Source organism: Pongo pygmaeus, chromosome 18, assembly GCF_028885625.2.
Source record: "Pongo pygmaeus isolate AG05252 chromosome 18, NHGRI_mPonPyg2-v2.0_pri, whole genome shotgun sequence".
Classification (NCBI taxonomy): domain Eukaryota; kingdom Metazoa; phylum Chordata; class Mammalia; order Primates; family Hominidae; genus Pongo; species Pongo pygmaeus.
Genome location: NC_072391.2, coordinates 10,849,825 through 10,866,482, shown reverse-complemented (window position 1 = coordinate 10,866,482; position 16,658 = coordinate 10,849,825). Strand labels below are relative to the sequence as shown.

The 16,658-nt window shown below is 45.9% G+C and overlaps 1 protein-coding gene across 1 annotated transcript in view; it reads right to left on the bottom strand.

The window, feature by feature from the left end:
* HAPSTR1 (HUWE1 associated protein modifying stress responses) overlaps positions 1 to 14,056 on the bottom strand; it is a 28,016-nt gene extending 13,960 nt beyond the window's left edge. Inside the window, exons 1-3 of the mRNA XM_054452984.2 lie at positions 12,821 to 14,056; positions 12,099 to 12,179; positions 1,864 to 2,139 (exon numbers count right to left, since the gene is read on the bottom strand). Of these exons, the coding sequence (XP_054308959.1) occupies positions 1,864 to 2,139; positions 12,099 to 12,179; positions 12,821 to 13,046 (583 nt within the window). The 5' untranslated portion in view covers positions 13,047 to 14,056. The remainder of the gene's footprint in view (positions 1 to 1,863; positions 2,140 to 12,098; positions 12,180 to 12,820) is intronic.
* Between the last annotated feature and the right edge of the window lie 2,602 nt (positions 14,057 to 16,658).

Below are 16,658 nucleotides of genomic sequence, written 5' to 3'. Positions count from 1 at the left end.
GAAAATGTAGTGGGAGTGGGAGGATACAGTTTTTCAAGGGCAGAGGGGGCTGGCTTGCCCTTTTTACTATTATGTACACTACTACTACATTAAGATAACAAGCATGGTTTTTATGTTTCTTAAAACTATCTTCTAAAATATAACAATAAAATAGAGTAAAAAGATACCTTAAGAGAAGCATGGAATGAGCTACAACCCTCTTAATAAAGGAAGAAAATCACAATACTTAAGGAGAGACAACTGCATCAAATATTACCATGCACTAAAATTAATCTAACAAACTATGTACACCTCTAGTTAATTGTTTTCCCAAACATTAGGGGGAAAGATGTGAAATTCTCTAATTCAGCATCAACAGATCAATCCCATTTTTGCCTGAGCTTCCAAAGTTCTGACAGCCTAACTACTCCACTGTGTCATGAACAGCGTGCAGTCTTAAAGTACTGCATCCACACAACCTGAACTTTCCTGCAATTCATGTTTTTGTTTTTAATTGTCCTAAACACTACCAAGGGAAAAAACAACATTGGGGTTTCAGGAAAGAACTACAGTTTGCCAGAGAGAACAAGATCTCTACAGTTACTATAAAGTTTCAATGATTCAACGTCAATAAAGTTTCTTTATATCCCACTATTTCTTAGTACTTTACCAGGTTACTTTGTTTTAGATGACCTGTACTACGGCCCAAAAATGTTAACTTTCAACAAGACTCATGGCCAGGCGCAGTGGCTCACACCTGTAATCCCAACACTTTGGGAGGCCGAGGTGGGCAGATCATCTGAGGTTGGGAGTTCGAGACCAGCCTGACCAACATGGTGAAACCCTGTCTCTAAAAAATTAGCCGGGCGTGGTGGCACATGCCTGTAATCCCAACTACTCGGGAGGCTGAGGCAGGAGAATCGCTTGAACCCAGAGGCGGAGGTCGCGGTGAGCCAATATCACGCCACTGTACTCCAGCCTGGGCCACAAGAATGAAACTCTGTCTCCAAAAAAAAAAAAGAAAAAGAAAAAGAAAAAAAGGATTCATGACCTAATTACTTCTACCTGCTTAGCCACCTTCATGATCCATGTTTTCATCATGGTTTCAAGCAAGTCTTATTATTCTGTTGCTTTTTTTCCTACAGCAGTATTAAATGCTGTCACACAGGTTAACTCTCCCAGCTCTATTTGGAAGTCTGTATTAGAGAGCAACAAGCAACAACAGACTTATCACTGACTACATTCCCCGGGCTTCTCCAGCAATACTAAAATCCCTTAGCCAAGAATGCCTTCTTATGACAGGTCTGGCCTGGGGAGATAGTGATCCACCTGTCCAGTGGCTGCACTCTGCTGGTCCCGCCTCTTAAAATGCAAGGGACTGAGGGACGACAGGCAGAAGGTCGAGTCTTACATCCATCCTCTCCCACCATCTACAGCAAACCAAGTAAGAAAGGTGTCAAGGGAGGTCCCAGGTCCCACGAGAACTAACCCAACAATTTCCCACCTTACTTGCCTGTCATGGACCATTAGAAATATAACAGAATTCTTAAGACACAAGAAGTTCCTCTTTGACTTCAGAAGAGGAAAAAAACACGTACAACACATAAGTGTAAAGCGATAAATTCTAATCAACGCTGCAGAAAGATATGTCATTTTAACACCAATAAGCTCAAACTAACTTTCTAAAAACATTTTCTAGGATGGGTTAGCTGACAGAAATTGCCCATATAAGTTCTTAGCTTACATTCTATTAAACATTTCTAGAGCAAGCTGTTTACTGTAAGACAAAAAACAGTATATCTAGACCTAAACCTAAACGTGAAAAATGGGTCCACAGGCACCCTCTTAACCATTTTTCCAAAGAAATATGTTAAACGGCTTTACCATGCAGAGCTATGGCTTCCCGGAAGGGTTGCAAATCAGTCTCTACAGATGAGCTAGTTTCCGTTGAAGTAGCTCGGTTAGGGGACACTACAGTCAGTCTTGGGGGAGCTCTAGAGTTTCGTGGTGGAGGAACTTTTCCACACAGGAAGCTGATCAAATCTTCTCGACGAATAGTTCTTCTGCGTTTTTTAACCCAAGCCAACACATCCTTATTGCGTCGCTGATAGCCAATCTGAATTCCAATATCAAAACTTCGTTGATGGGTATCCACGCTTTCTGTTAGAAAAAAAGAAAAAGAGAAAACATGTATCATGATCATTAGAGCCATATTGTATTCCCTTCTAAAGAAAACCATTTTACAAGTTAACCAAAGTGAATACCATGATGTGGCCTCTGAGCCCATCAGTAATATAAACTGAAATGATTTCAGTCATAATGAAAATGTCATATGTAACATTTAATCTTAATGGTCTAAATTCAGTGTTTACTTATCACAATCCTAGAGCTTGTCTTGTTAAAAAAAATTTAACAGAAACAGACAGATTAGTTATCTTTAATGAAACTACCTAAAACAACTTGCATCACATCATTCAACAGATGTCTAAATATTGCACATGCCTCAGGCCACGCTCATCTGCATTTACCACGTCATTGTGGAGATGCATTCCTACTGACAGATTCAGCACCAAGAATCAGGAACAAGCTGAAGGCACCAGCAAATGTTTTAGAAGGAAAAATTAATTCTGACTGATGGCTCAACACTAAAACCAAATAGCATGGTGGAAAACAAAAGCTTTATTCATTTCCCTGGGTATGTTCATTCTGCTTCCAGTTCCCAATGTAACTCAACCATTCCCAATAGATCTCCCAGACTAGATTCTCTGTATATACTCCACCTGGGTTTTAGTAAAACCATCTCTACCTTTTAGTAGTTTCATCTAGTTGAAAAAAATATTTGAAAATTTAAGTGACTACTATTTATTTTTAATTGAGCTGCTGTGCCAGCAGAAAATCACCAGTATGTCTTTAATGGCATTAACCAACATCGTTACTTTATCCTTGAACTTTCTGTAAAAGCAACAATACTGTGTACATTTCTCTATTACTTTTCCCGGCTTTGATTATTTCATTTTACTTTTTGAGAAAGAGTCTCTCTGCCGCCCAGGCTGTAGTGCGGTGGCTCGATCTCAGCTCACTGCAACCTCCGCCTCCCGGGTTCTCCTGCCTCAGCCTCCCGAGTAGCTGGGATTACAGGCTCACGCCACCATGCCTGGCTAATTTTTGTATTTTTAGTAGAGACCGGGTTTCACCATATTGGTCAGGCTGGTCTTCAACTCCTGACCTCGTGATCCGCCTGCCTCGGCCTCCCAAAGTGCTGGGGATTACAGGCATGAGCCACTGCACCCGGCGGCTTTAATTTCTTGTCTGCTACATCTACAGCAGACTCTGAAAGGATGGGCAATAGTCAAAAAATGTAAAGCTGTGTTCCAGAAAAAAAAAATCATCCAGACATCACAGAGGATCCCAAGCTGAATTTGCATTATTAAAGAAAATGGCAAGAAGGAAGCACAACAACCAGAATTTTATAATAAGGCCTACTCTTTAGCAGATGACAGTCTTTATTGCTAAAGACAAAGAAAAACAAGGATTTTGTCCACAGATCTTTTCTCTTAAAAAAACAATCAAAGTAGGACCTGGGATGTTAGAAAAAAAAATACTTTAAAATAAAAAGGACCAGGACTAGAATTCAACATCAATTTGGAAACCTGATATGCTATAGAGTGCATTCATATCTTCTCCATCACAACTTTGAGAAGGTGGATTATTCTAATTTTACAAATATAAAAAGCAGCTCAAGAGTGAATTAACTTCTCCAGTGTCTCACTACTGGTATAACGTGAATCAATAATTTTCATTTCTCACTTCTTCATAAACAAAGCATGAACTCCATTTTGAATGTAAATAGCAGTAGAGAGGGTCACCACTTTCTCCATCTCTTTAGGAAAAGATTTGGATGAGCCAACCCTAAAGGGGTGGACAAACCTAAAGATGACCTTGTAATGCTGTACCTAAAACTTACATGATTCTGAAAGAGCTGGAGGCATTAAGAGAAATCAAGTCATTGAGCAACTAAATTTATCAGACCACAGAAAGGATAAATGTAAAACGTGTTAACCTAGAAGCTATCAGGTTTTTAAACCTATCCTACCTAGAAGAATTGCTTTTAATCAAGCTTGTAAATGAAGAAGTTTCTGTTTCTGAAGAGAATGAGGATATTTTATTCTTCAAAAGCCAAATGGAGGTAAGCCCAGACCTGGAGAAACAGGAAAAAAAGTCTGAAGCATAGTAAAAGGGATACAAGAAACAAGTCTGAAGCAGCCTCGGAAAGCACAAAGAAAGATGGCCGGGCATGGTGGCTCATGCCTGTAATCCTAGCACTTTGGGAGGCCAAGGTGGGTGGATCACCTGAAGTCAGGAGTTCGAGACCAGCCTGGCCAAGATGGCAAAACCCCGCCTCTACTAAAAAGACAAAAATTAGCCAGGCATGGTGGCAGGCGCCTGTAATCCCAGCTACTCGGGAGGCTGAGGCAGGAGGATCACTTGAACCTGGGAAGCAGAGGTGGCAGTGAGCCAAGAATGCGCCACTTCACTCCAGCCTGGGCAAAAGAGTAAGACTCTCTCTCAAAAAAAAAAGAAAGAAAGATGAAGCAGGCACGTAAACATACATCTGGCAAACCAGACAGCAAAAAAAAGAGATGCTAAACTTGATATAAAACTCAAGGGCCAAACGGAAGGGGCCACGTGAGGTGGTTTAAAAAAAAAAAAACTATCCTGTGAAGAGCTTGGCCAAGTTTTGGTTTGTTTTGACTGAAGACACAAGAAGTCCAACAGTCAGATCTGCAAGGGACTAATGCTTTCATCATAGATTTGAATATCGGGAAAACTCAGTAATCACTAGTGGCCTGGCTTAGATGTAAGACAGTTATGTAACAAGTTGTGAACCTCTTTTAAAAAATTATGCAACTGACCAATTATTTCACCTCAAAAATTCTGAGATGACCAAGTCTCAACGTCAGAACTAACTATGAGTACACTAAAAGTCATGCACTTTGCAAACACTACCCTTGCAGACTAGAAGGTCCTAGAGGAGAAAAGCAGAAACAACATTTAAGGTTTTAGGTATGTTTTTGCACCACCGGGGCATAATGTAGTTTGCACTGTTAACAGTATATATTCTGAAAACCAAGTCCAATTGCCTTACCACTCAAACCCAACCTGTTATTTCCCAAAATACAAAGTCCCATGTAGATGGTGAAGTATTTAAAATAGTCCTTTTTTAAATAGTTACCTGACTGAAAATAAACCCTTCTCATACCTTGAGCTAATTAGGAGAACTGCATGCTTACTGCAGAATCTTAGGCATGACTACATTTTAACATAATCCCAGGACAAACTAGCATCCAGTGGATAATCTCATCCACACACACACAGCCTCTTGAAGGCTCTCACCCAAACACTGCTCTAAGCACACCCCAATTCTGGAGGCGTGGACTTTCGGGTACCTATCCCAGAAAAACAGCACAGAAGCTGTGGCCAGTCTTGAGTCCAACACTATTTTACCGAAACCAAAGTCACTGTGGAAAAGAGCCACACACTTGAAGGTTAGGCAAACCCCAAGGGCACCGAAATGTCAATCTAACCTTTAACCACAACACATTCATTTCCTTATTCAAAAAAGGAACTGGACGGGCGTGGCATGGTGGCTTATCCATGTAATCCCAGAACTTTGGGAGGTCAAGGTGGGTGGATCACTTGAAGCCAGGAGTTCGAGATCAGCGAGGCCAACATGGTGAAACCTCATCTCTACTCAAAATATAAAAATTAGCCAGGCATGGTGGCAGGCACCTGTAATCCCAGCTACTTGGGAGGCTGAGGCAGAAGAATCAATTGAGCCTGGGAGGCGGAGGTTGCAGTGAACCAAGATTGCACTACGGCACTCCAGGCTGGGTGACACGCAAGACTCCATCTCAAAAAAAAGAAAATGAACTGATTCATACACCAGTCATAACAGGTATCCCATATTTCCCTTTTTTTTTTTTAATGCTTTTATATAAGCATATGAAACTGAATCCAAGAGATTTTAGAAGACAAATTCTCCCACCACAACAGGCTGGGGTGGGGGCAGAGGGCAAAGAATTATATTGCTTCTGAAGACCAAATCATAACTTTCTTACATAACTGCATAAAATTAATCAGATTATACTACTTATAGCTTTTTGATACATTGATTCATGTGAATTAGAGCAGGTATCGCAAGTTTGTAACAAGGAACTGAAGTTCAAAGGGCCTCGTGTCCAAAGTTCAGTGACAGAGTTCCTTCTATGACCTATCTCTTCCTCAAATGAGAAGACATCTCTCAATTGCAGACAATCTACAAACCATAAGCACAACGCTACATCAAAGCAACACTTCTAAAGAAATACTACTGACTACGTGATTTTTAAACTTAATTAAATTTGCACTAGCCAGTCCACCACACAGAAAAATATTTTATTCTTTTTTGGGAAGAAGGGTAGAGGCAGGGTCTGACTATGTTGCCCAGGCTGCTCTCAAACTCCTAGCCTCAAGAGTTCCTCTCCCCTCAGCCTCAAGTGCTGGACTACAGGCGTGAGCCCTGGCACTCCAACCAGTAAAGAAAATGTACTGTTTCTTTAGGAATGTAACAATCTAAGTCACAGCCAAAATAAAGCTGTTTCCAATCGTATTCCCTAAGGAAGTGGTATCCAAAAATAAGCATACCTCCTAGCTACTTATGTATTTACTTAATCTTCACCTAGCACACAAAACAAAGGACCAGGAACCAGGGGGATAATTTTTTTTTTTTTTTGATGGAGTTTCGCTCTTGTTGCCCAGGCTGGAGTGCAATGGCATGATTTCGGCTCACCACAACCTCCGCCTTCCAGGTTCAAGCGATTCTTCTGCCTCAGCCTCCCTTACAGACACGCACCACAATGCCCAGTTAATTTTGTATTTTTAGTAGAGATAGGGTTTCTCCATGTTGGTCAGGCTGGTCTCCAACTCCCCACCTCAGGTGATCCATCCACCTCGGCCTCCCAAAGTGCTAGGATTACAGGCATGAGCCCCCGCGCCCAGCCCTGGGGGAGAATCTTAAAAACCACTGTTTGTTGCCTGCCTGGCATCCAATCCTTGTTCTCCCCTTCCTAAAAGCACTCCAAGTTTTTGTTTAGATAGCAACCATGTTCTGAGACAAGCTCCCTCCACATTTGCTCAAGGGGTTGTGGCTTACCCCTCAACTCATGTGCATAACCCTATGTACCCCTATTAATGGTTGAGACCATTATGGCCAAGTGACCCCGTTATGGCCAAGAGATGACAGAAGTCATTTTTAGGCTCTTCTAAGCTTCACTGGGTGGCCCTAAGATGTGAGCCACAAGCCATTCTGCCAACATAATGAAGCCAGCCTGATGACAAAGTGTGCGAGTGCACACAGGGGAGAACAGAGCAGGGGAGCCTGGGCTGCTAAATTAAGTCAATCCTACTGTGGCCTTTAAAGTCAGAGGAGCCAATACATGCCCATACAGCTAAAGCCAGCCCAGCTTGTGCTTTCTGATACTTGCAACCAACATATCCTTTCACAGAAAAACTACACACAGGCTGGGTATGGTGGCTCACAGTTGTAATCCCAGCACTTTGGCAGGCTGAGGCAGGTGGATCACCCGAGCTCAGGAGACCAGCCTGGGCAACATGGCAAAACCTCATCTCTACCAAAAATACAAAAACTTAGCTGGGCATGGTGATGGGTGCCTGTGGTCCCAGCTACTCAGTGGCTGAGGTGGGAGGATCACTTGAGCCTGGAAGGTGGAAGTTGCAGTGAGCTGAGACAGCACCACCGCGCTCCCACCTGGGTGACAGAATGAGACCCTGTCTCAAAAAAAAAAAAAAAAAAAAAAAAAAAAAAAAGAGCCAGGCACGGTGGCTCACGCCTGTAATCCCAGCATTATGGGAGGCCAAGGCAGGCGGATCACCTGAGGTCAGGAGTTCAAGACCAGCCTGGCCAACATGGTGAAACCCCGTCTCTACTAAAAATACAAAAAGTAGCCTGGTGTGGTGGCAGGAGCCTGTAATTCCAGCTACTGGGGAGGCTGAGGCAGGAGAATCGCTTGAACCCGGGAGGCGGAAGTTGCAGTGAGCCGAGATCACGCCACTACACTCCAGCCTGGGGGACAAAAGCGAGACTTCGTCTCCAAATAAGGAAAAAAATAAGAGCTACACACAAAAAAAGCAGTCTTCTACAAAAATCTACAATCTACAAACAGTATTATGAATAACTGAGGCTACTGCTTCTGACAAAGCTAAAATTTTTTAATTAAAAAAAAAATTTTAAGACACGGGATCTCATTACATTGCCCCAAGCAATCCTCCTGCCTCAGCCTCCCAAAGTGCTGGGATTACAGGCATGAAAAGTTAAACACAATTTAATGCTTAGGGTTTCTCACTGTATTCCACACTAAGGGATTTTGAACAAAGTCTTAAACTCAGTAATAATTTTTTGCAGCCAAGTGAGTCACAAACCAGCTCCACCAGTCTCCAGGTAGAATATGATTTCTGGCCATTTGTTTCTAAGTCACCTGCCACTTGGCCCACACATTTACAGTTATGCTCAGTTCTCCTTTAGTTTATGAGTCCAAAATGGCCACACTGAAGTGAGACATATAAAGAGGGCTTGGCATCAAGATGTATCAAAAATGAGGACTTAAGGGCATCAGACTATTTTTCCCACCTGTCAATTCTACTGACATTTACTCCAATTAGGGAAAGAAAATGAAGAAGGAAGTACTCACCAGAGTTTATTCCAACACAAGAAAAAATTTTTAAAAAGACAGAAAATAAACTATTATTACTTCCCTTCATTTTAAGCACTGCCCACATTGAGAAAAATCCAAAAAATACTTAAAACTTGACCACCAACACAATGAATGCCAGAGCACTCACTATGCCAGGCACAAAGCTAAGAGCTTGTACTAGAATCTGTCGTAGTTCTCCCTATTTAAGTTAATTAAATTAAGGAGCACAATGGTGAATTAACACCTGGCTTCACCGTCTCCAGAACCATAAAGGTAAGAAGTAACAGAGCCAAGATCTGAACTCAGGCAATGTGGCAGTAGACTCCAACTCACAATGACACTAGGTAAACATCAACCCTAGCCAGATTAAAATGATTTTTTACTCCCCTTCTTTAATTCCACGTATCAAAAAATATACTGATCTAACGATACTACTGAATTTTGAAGAAACACCATCCTCTCTGCATTCATCAAATCAAAAACCAGCAATCAGTATTTTGGCTTCCTTCCTTTTTCAGAAAGGGGAAGACAAGTCTGACCCTACTATTTACAGTAGAAGGAACCACCCACTCCATTTTATTGAATTCTGTCCTTGCTGAAGTTCAACATACATTTACATTATCTTCTAAATCCTTCTAGCCACATTCCAACCAAACCAATTAACTCAATTTTCAACTTTTCAAAAGCTCACTGACAACTAAAAGGGACCCTCTGCTGGGTTTTTAATCTCAATCCTGACCCTCTTAATGAAGGTCAGGATTGAGATAAACACCTAATGAACTTCTTGGTAGTTATCAAGAAGCTGGTAGGAGTGCCAAATTGTCCCCAGGCTGCACAAGAAGCCATTTTTACCTTGTCAGATATTATACAAAATACAGGAATGCTGCCTGCTGCCCACTTAGAAGTATCCACCAAATTTTTCCCCCCTTAAATTATATTTAAATATTTAATCAGAACTATAACCAATATCATTTAAATTTAGTACTACTTACTGCTGCATGCACTTGTGACACCACCTTGCTAATTTTATTGGTTCTATTTAAGGTAACCAATTATTCCTACAGCTGTATGCCTGTTCTCTAAAGACCACACCCTGAAAAGAAAAAGTGTGAGCCTATCCAGAGTATTATCCACACACTCCTTGAATCAAATAACAAAACGTGACTACACTATCAAATTCCATAAGACACAACTTACCATTTCTATTAGGCAACGGATGTATTTTCATTGTACAGAAACAAGGTACAAAATAAAACTAGTTCAGACTAACAATCTGGCATTTACAATAATCCAAGAATCATGTGATGTTTTCTAAAACTAAAATTAATGTTCCTCCTTAAGTTTTCTGAGCAGGAAAACTAACAAACTGTAAACATTTTTAAATGAAGTAATCAAATTAAGGATTATTTCAGAGTTCAACTGCTGAACCCATCTTCTCACATGAAAAGTTAGCACTAAAGAAAACTGCTAGGTTAGTCCTAAAGGGACACATTCTACAAGCACCCAACAGCACCAAAGCCAGAGGACACTCACATTTTATACGGCCTAAGCTAAGAACCTGGCACACAAGAACACTAAAAATGTGCTGCCTTCCCCTTCAAGCACAAAGCAATACCAACAAGAGCAAAAGAATAAACCATGGTACTGCCACACCACAGAGTAAGACTCGCCAATCAAAAGGCACTGAACTATGCACACCTGCAATGCGAACTCGATGGGTGAATCTTATCATAGTAACTGGAACAAGCAAGACACAATAGGCTACAAGGACTGCACGGTTCTATTTAGGACATGATGGAGAAGAAAAAACAGCAATCAAATCAGTGACTGCCAGGGACTGGGGTGGGGGTGATAGATACATTCTACTTGTTAAAAAAAAAAATCAAAGTATATATCCTAAAACAGTGATTTTACTGTATGTAAATTACATTCCCAGAAACCTTTTTTTAATTAAGTATTATTTCACAATTCCCTTTTTGGACAAAACCAAGAGCCATTCCAAAATGTTCAAGACCGTCAGCACTGATAGATGTTGAAGCAATTTACTCAGTCACAATTTAAGAAACAGCTATATAAAATCAAAGCTAACCACTGGGGCACTATTTAACCATGTTTCCCTTTTTTCAGTAAGGCTGGACTATTATTATTATAGTTCCTCATTCCCTAAAGTTAGCGTTTCTTTTCACCACTTTGTTACCAGTTCTCAAATTACTGTCCCAAAAAACTGTAGTCTACTCAAGAAATCTCATAATAAGAGATATTTTTTCCTACAAGACACTGCGGCCATTTGCACATTCTTATGCAAAAATTAACAACTTGAGAGTCAAGCAGCACCTCCATATCCCGTTTCAACCTATATATGGCCTAAATATATATGACAAAAATACCAACAATGATATTTTTGAAATGCACAAAATTCCATTACTGTTCTGAGCAACTCTTATAAGTCTGAAAACCTTTAATTACATATTTCTTAAGATTAACAAAGTCAAATTCTTTTTCCATAAAAACCTTGCCAAAAAAAAAAAATCAACCCCAAATTTCTCAATCTTCAAGACCACGTAAGGTACAAAATCTAAACCCACCGTTACCAAGAAAGCACAATGGGCAAGAACGTTTACTTACACATTTTCATGTCATCACAAAGGCAGGGGGATTAACTCCAAAAAAGAACCACCATAAAACACAAACCTATCGACTCAAAACTCTCAATAGAATTCCTGCCAGCAACTTATAATCAGATACAGGATCGTTTTGACAGAAAACACTTGATCAAATTGCTAGAGAAGAGCAGCACATTAACATGCGCGCAGATCACTCCGACTAGCAAGCTTTCAAGCACTTCAAAACTATATAGACTGCCACGCTCTCAAATGCCTAACTCAAGAATCTTTTCCATAAAGTTCGTCCCACTTCCGACTGTAGTACACAAAACATCAACTCTTTTCTTTCCTCAATGTCTTTTCCACTGGGAAGCAAGGCTCAGCCGTCTTCCAGCTCAAGGCTTCTCAACCTGAACACTACTGACTTTAGGGGCAGGATAATTCTTCGCTGAGAGGGGGCCGGGGGGGTATCTTGGGCACTGCAGGACCTTCAGCAGCCTCTATCCACTGGGTGCCAACAACAGCCCCATCTAGGAGAAGCCAACCAAAAACGTCCCCAGGCGTTGCCATCTGTCCCGGGGGGCGGAGGAGGTGTCAAAATCGCCTCCGGTGGATCTAGCAAGAGCACCGCCGGGATTCTCAAGTTGCAAGGTATTCAAGGTTAGCAGCTGGGCTGGGGAGCAGAAAACACACTTGGAACGCAAGGCAGACACCCTGACGCAGGCGGCCCTTCCCTGAATCGGCAATGCAGCAAGGTTATCTTTACCTTTGTAGAGGTTGGTGACGGCGGTGGCTGCGTTTTGGAAGGGGACCCAGAGAGAAAGTCCTGGCTGCTGACACACTCGGTCTGAAAAGCAAGCCAAAAAAACAAAAAACAAAAAGAAAAAAGAAACACACATAGAAAGAGAAAGAAACAGAACAAGAATGTTATTTGGGCGTCAATCATTCCGGAACGGCCATATTAGGTTTCGCCATTTTGTTCAAGGGTTTCGGGATCCCAAACCCAGTGTGAGGACCGGGCGGCAGGGGGGTCGCGGCGGGGAGAAGGGGATGCCGCAGAGCTCAGGGGCACGGATCAGGGACGAGCCGCGGCGCAGGGAGGCGCCCCCCGGTAGTCCCCGCCCCGAGGCCGGCTCAGGGCACAATGGGGCCGCCCCGCCGTCTCCCTTCGCCATTTTGTGACGGGGGCCCCTCCCCTCCCCTCTCCGGGCCGAGCGGGACACCGGGTGGCCGGGCCCGGAGAGCGGGGACCCTCGGACCACCCCAAAGCCGGGCTCCCCCCACGCCGGCTCTGGCCTGCCCCCCCCAACCCCGGGCCTCCCTCCCGCGGCGCCATCTTGCGGGGAGGGGGCAGCAGGGCCGCGGAGCCACCGGCCGGGATCCCCGAGGCCACCGCCGTCGTGGCCCCCCGAAGCGGCAGCTAAGCCGACAGGGCCGGGCCCGGGCGGGGACGGCCAAGCGGTACCAAGATGGCGGCGGCGGCCTCACCTTTGTAGAGCTGGGCCACTGCGGTGGCCGAGTTCTGGAAGAGATGCCACAGCTTCTGCTGCTTGTGCTCGGGCTGCGCGGCGGCCGCCGCCTCCTCCTGCAGCTCGGGGGGCAGCTGCTCGTCCTGCTCGGCCTCGGCCAAGCACTGTCGCTCCCACTTGGAGAACCAGTGCTCGGGCCCGTGCTCCTGGATCTCGGCCTCGCCCTCCTCCTTCCGCTCCTCCATCCTCCGCGGCCTCCCGCGGCCTCGCCGCCACCGCCGCCGCGTCCTCCTCAGGCGGGGCCCCCGCGGGAGCGTCGTCGTCAAGCGGCCCGGCGGCAGGGCCTGGCGGCCGGTGGCGCCTCCTCCTTTCAGCAGCCCAGGCCTCCTACACCCCGACGGCCGGCGAGCCCCGCCCCGCGGCCCCGTGCAACCAGGGACGACCCCCGCCCCAGGCCTTCCCACCCCAGGGCCCGGCCGAAGGTCGCCGCGGACCAGATGACCGCTGCCGCCCCTCGCCTAGCCCGCCACAGCCTGTCTAACGCCCCCCCATGGCGCTGCGGCCTCCCCACTGCCGCCGCTGCCGCTGACCGCCGAGACCTCCGCGCAGCTCGGCCCGCACCGCCGAGCCCACCCCAAGACTGAGCAACGTCGTCGTCGTCGCCGCCGCCGAGGACGGCTCTGCGGCTGCTGGTCCCCGCCCTACCCCGCCCACATGCTGACTGGAGAAGCACCGCCCACTAGGCCCGAGCTCCCCTGCCAGGTTGAGGCGTGGCCGCTCCAAGGGCCCCTATTAGTCGGATCCGACCGGTTCCGCGTGGCGGCTTCTGAGCACAGCGTCGTGATTGGTTCTTCGGCCTGTCTGCCTGACGTAACCAATTGGCTGGGGGAAGGGAGTGAATGTCAGGAAGGATGAAGAAGGAGGAGGGGGAGGAGCTGACAGTGGTTGCGTCCGAGCCAATAGGGCGGGTGGGGGGTGGAGGGGAAGAGCTAGAAGAGAAGCGCATGCGCACTTGCTCGCTGCTCCCCCCGCTCAGGGGCGCTGAGTGGGGATCACGTGACCAGGCCCAGCGACCGCACCCCGCGGAAGCTTTTCCGGCGTTTACAGGCCCTGGGGGATGCAAAATCGAATGTGGCTCCTGTGCCGCGGGCACTGAGAGGTATAGTGGGTGGTAGCGTGCTTACTCCAGCCCCTGGGGCTCCCGAAGGGAAGAGGATAGTAGAGAAAGTGAATAAAACGCCCAACTCGTGTCCAAGTTTGCAAAGCGCTTTCCTATTGTTTTGAGTACCGCCACTTTCTTTTTTTTTTTTTTTTTTGTGAGACGGGGTCTTGCTACGTTGTCGAGGTCTAGACTCCTGGCCTCAAGCGATCCTCCAGCCTCGGCCTCCCAAAGCGCTGGGATTACAGGCTTGAGCCACCGCGCCCGGCCCAGAGTCCCATTTCTTAGACGGGCAAATCGAGCATCACAGCCAAAGAAAAACTTCCGAGTTGCCAAGTCGGCTCAGCTGCCCCTGCGCCCTGGCGTCCCACCTTCCCGGTGGACAGGACCTCGGCGGCCGCCCGCGGAGCCAAGGATAACCCGACGGCCGACGCTGCCCGGCGCCCGCACGCGTCTGCGCCTTCGCGCGCGCGGCGGCCCCCGCACCTGTCCCGAAAAGCACACTCCCGGTCCACGTGCACGCCCCGTGTCACGCACCGGCCCCTGCCTCCCCCGGCCGGAACCCGCGTGGCGGTGCGGAGCGCTGCGCCCGCCCCTGCTCCCCAGCAGTGCGCGATAGCTGGACGCCCCTGCGGCTGCGCGCCCCCCTCCCCTGTCGGGGCTTTCTCCAGGGTCTGAGGCCCGGGAGAAGGCAGCAATGCAGACAGGCGGTCACCGCACAGAGGCGAAACCCACCATCCCCACCTACATGCCCACGGCAGGCACCAGCCGACCTGGAGCGGCGGAGGGCGCCGGCCAGGGGCAGCGTCGCCCGCAGCCTGCGATAGTGCGCTTGCACAGAGCAAGGCGGCTTTGGAAGAAAATCTGACCCCCTCACCGTGGCCTGCAAACCGCTGCAGGATCTGGCCCTGGCGCCTGTCACACAGTCCCCTACTTGGCTTGTACCTTGCGCACTCCCCCTCTTTCCCCCCCTCGCCTGGACGCTCACACACCGGCCTGCCTTATTTCCCTGGGACACTAGGCTCTTTCCTGCCCCAGTCTGCTCTCTCTGGAAGCTCTTCCTCCTCCTCTTTTCCTCAGATAGCTCCTGTTTAGGAAGCCTACTAGGACAAGCCTAAAGTAGCAGCCTTCACACTCTCTCGTATTGCCTGGTTATATTATTTCATAACATCAGTCACTATCTAAAATGCTAAATTAGGCCTGGCGCGGTGGCTAAAAAACAGATTTCCAATTGTAGGGAAAAATATAAAGAGAAAAGCAAACAAAAATCATTCTACCTACCTCATTCTACATCCTCCCAATCCTATTCCCAGGAAATAACTTGTGACCTTTGAAAACGGAGTTATGTGTACGTCGAGTGTGTGTGTGTGTGTGTGTGTACCTATATACAAGTATGTCCCTTTTTAAGGAAAAAAAAGTTGATTTTATGTGTACTATCCTACAAGCCTTTTTTCCTTAACATAATTTGGATGTCTCCACATTGGGACCTAAAGACTTATTTATTCTTTTAAAATATTGCAAAGAATTTCATTGTATGGATTCACCATAAAGTATTTAACAGGGCCCCTATTGATACAAATTTAGGTTGTGACCAGTCTTTGGCTATTATAAACAATGCCATAATGAACATCTTGTACATATGTACTACAGTGAACATCCTTGCATGTATACATATGTGTATTGAATATATATCCTCAGAAATAGTATTTTAGAGTCACAAGGTATATGAGTTAAATATTTTATGAGGCTAGGCATGGTGGCTTACACCTATAATCTCAACAATTTAGGAGGCCAAGACGCAAGGATTGCTTGAGCTCAAGAGTTCAAGACCAGCCTAGGCGACATAGTGAAACCCAGTCTCTACAAAAAAATACAAAATACAGCCAGGCACGGCGGCACACACGTGTAGTTCCAGCTACTCAGGAGGCTGAGGCGGGAGGATTGTTTGAGCCCAGAAGGCGTAGGTTGCAGTGAGCCGAGATAGTGCCACTACACTCCAGCCTGGGTGACAGTGAGACCCCATCTCAATCAATCAATAAAACTGCCTGCCGAGTGTAGGACCAATGGTTGTTGATATGTCAATTTCTGCATTTCTGCATTCGCGGTAGCACGTGGGAAGTCCAGGCCTGCACATGTAGGTATGACAAAGGAGAGAACACAGCTGGACCATTTCGCTGCCTGCAGGCCGTGCTTCAAAAGCCACACACCACTTTGGACAGTCCAAAGGTTTCGAGTTTTTACAGAATGAAAGCTGCTTTTCTTCTCTTTCATGTAACTCAGACGCTGTTCCAGAAGCCTCTGGCCTTTTCTTGTAAGAGCATAATATTTCAGCCATAGATACAAGAAGGAATGATATTGAATTGCATAAAGTCTGACTCTATAATAAATATTTGTCAGTTAGCAAAGACAGTCTAAAGAAAAAGGAATAAATATTGAAAAGCATCACCTATCTGCTTGATTTCCATGACCCTGAGCTTTATTTTAACCTCTAAGAGTTTCTTTTTTGTTGTTGTTTCGAGACGAAATCTCGCTCTGTCGCCCAGGCTGGAGTGCAGTGGCATGATCTCAGCTCACTGCAACCTCTGCCTCCTGGGTACCAGCCATTCTCCTGCCTCAGCCTTCTGAGTAGCTGGGACTAGAGGTGTGCACCACCATGCCCAGATAATTTTTCGTATTTTTTGTAGAGATAGTTTTGCAG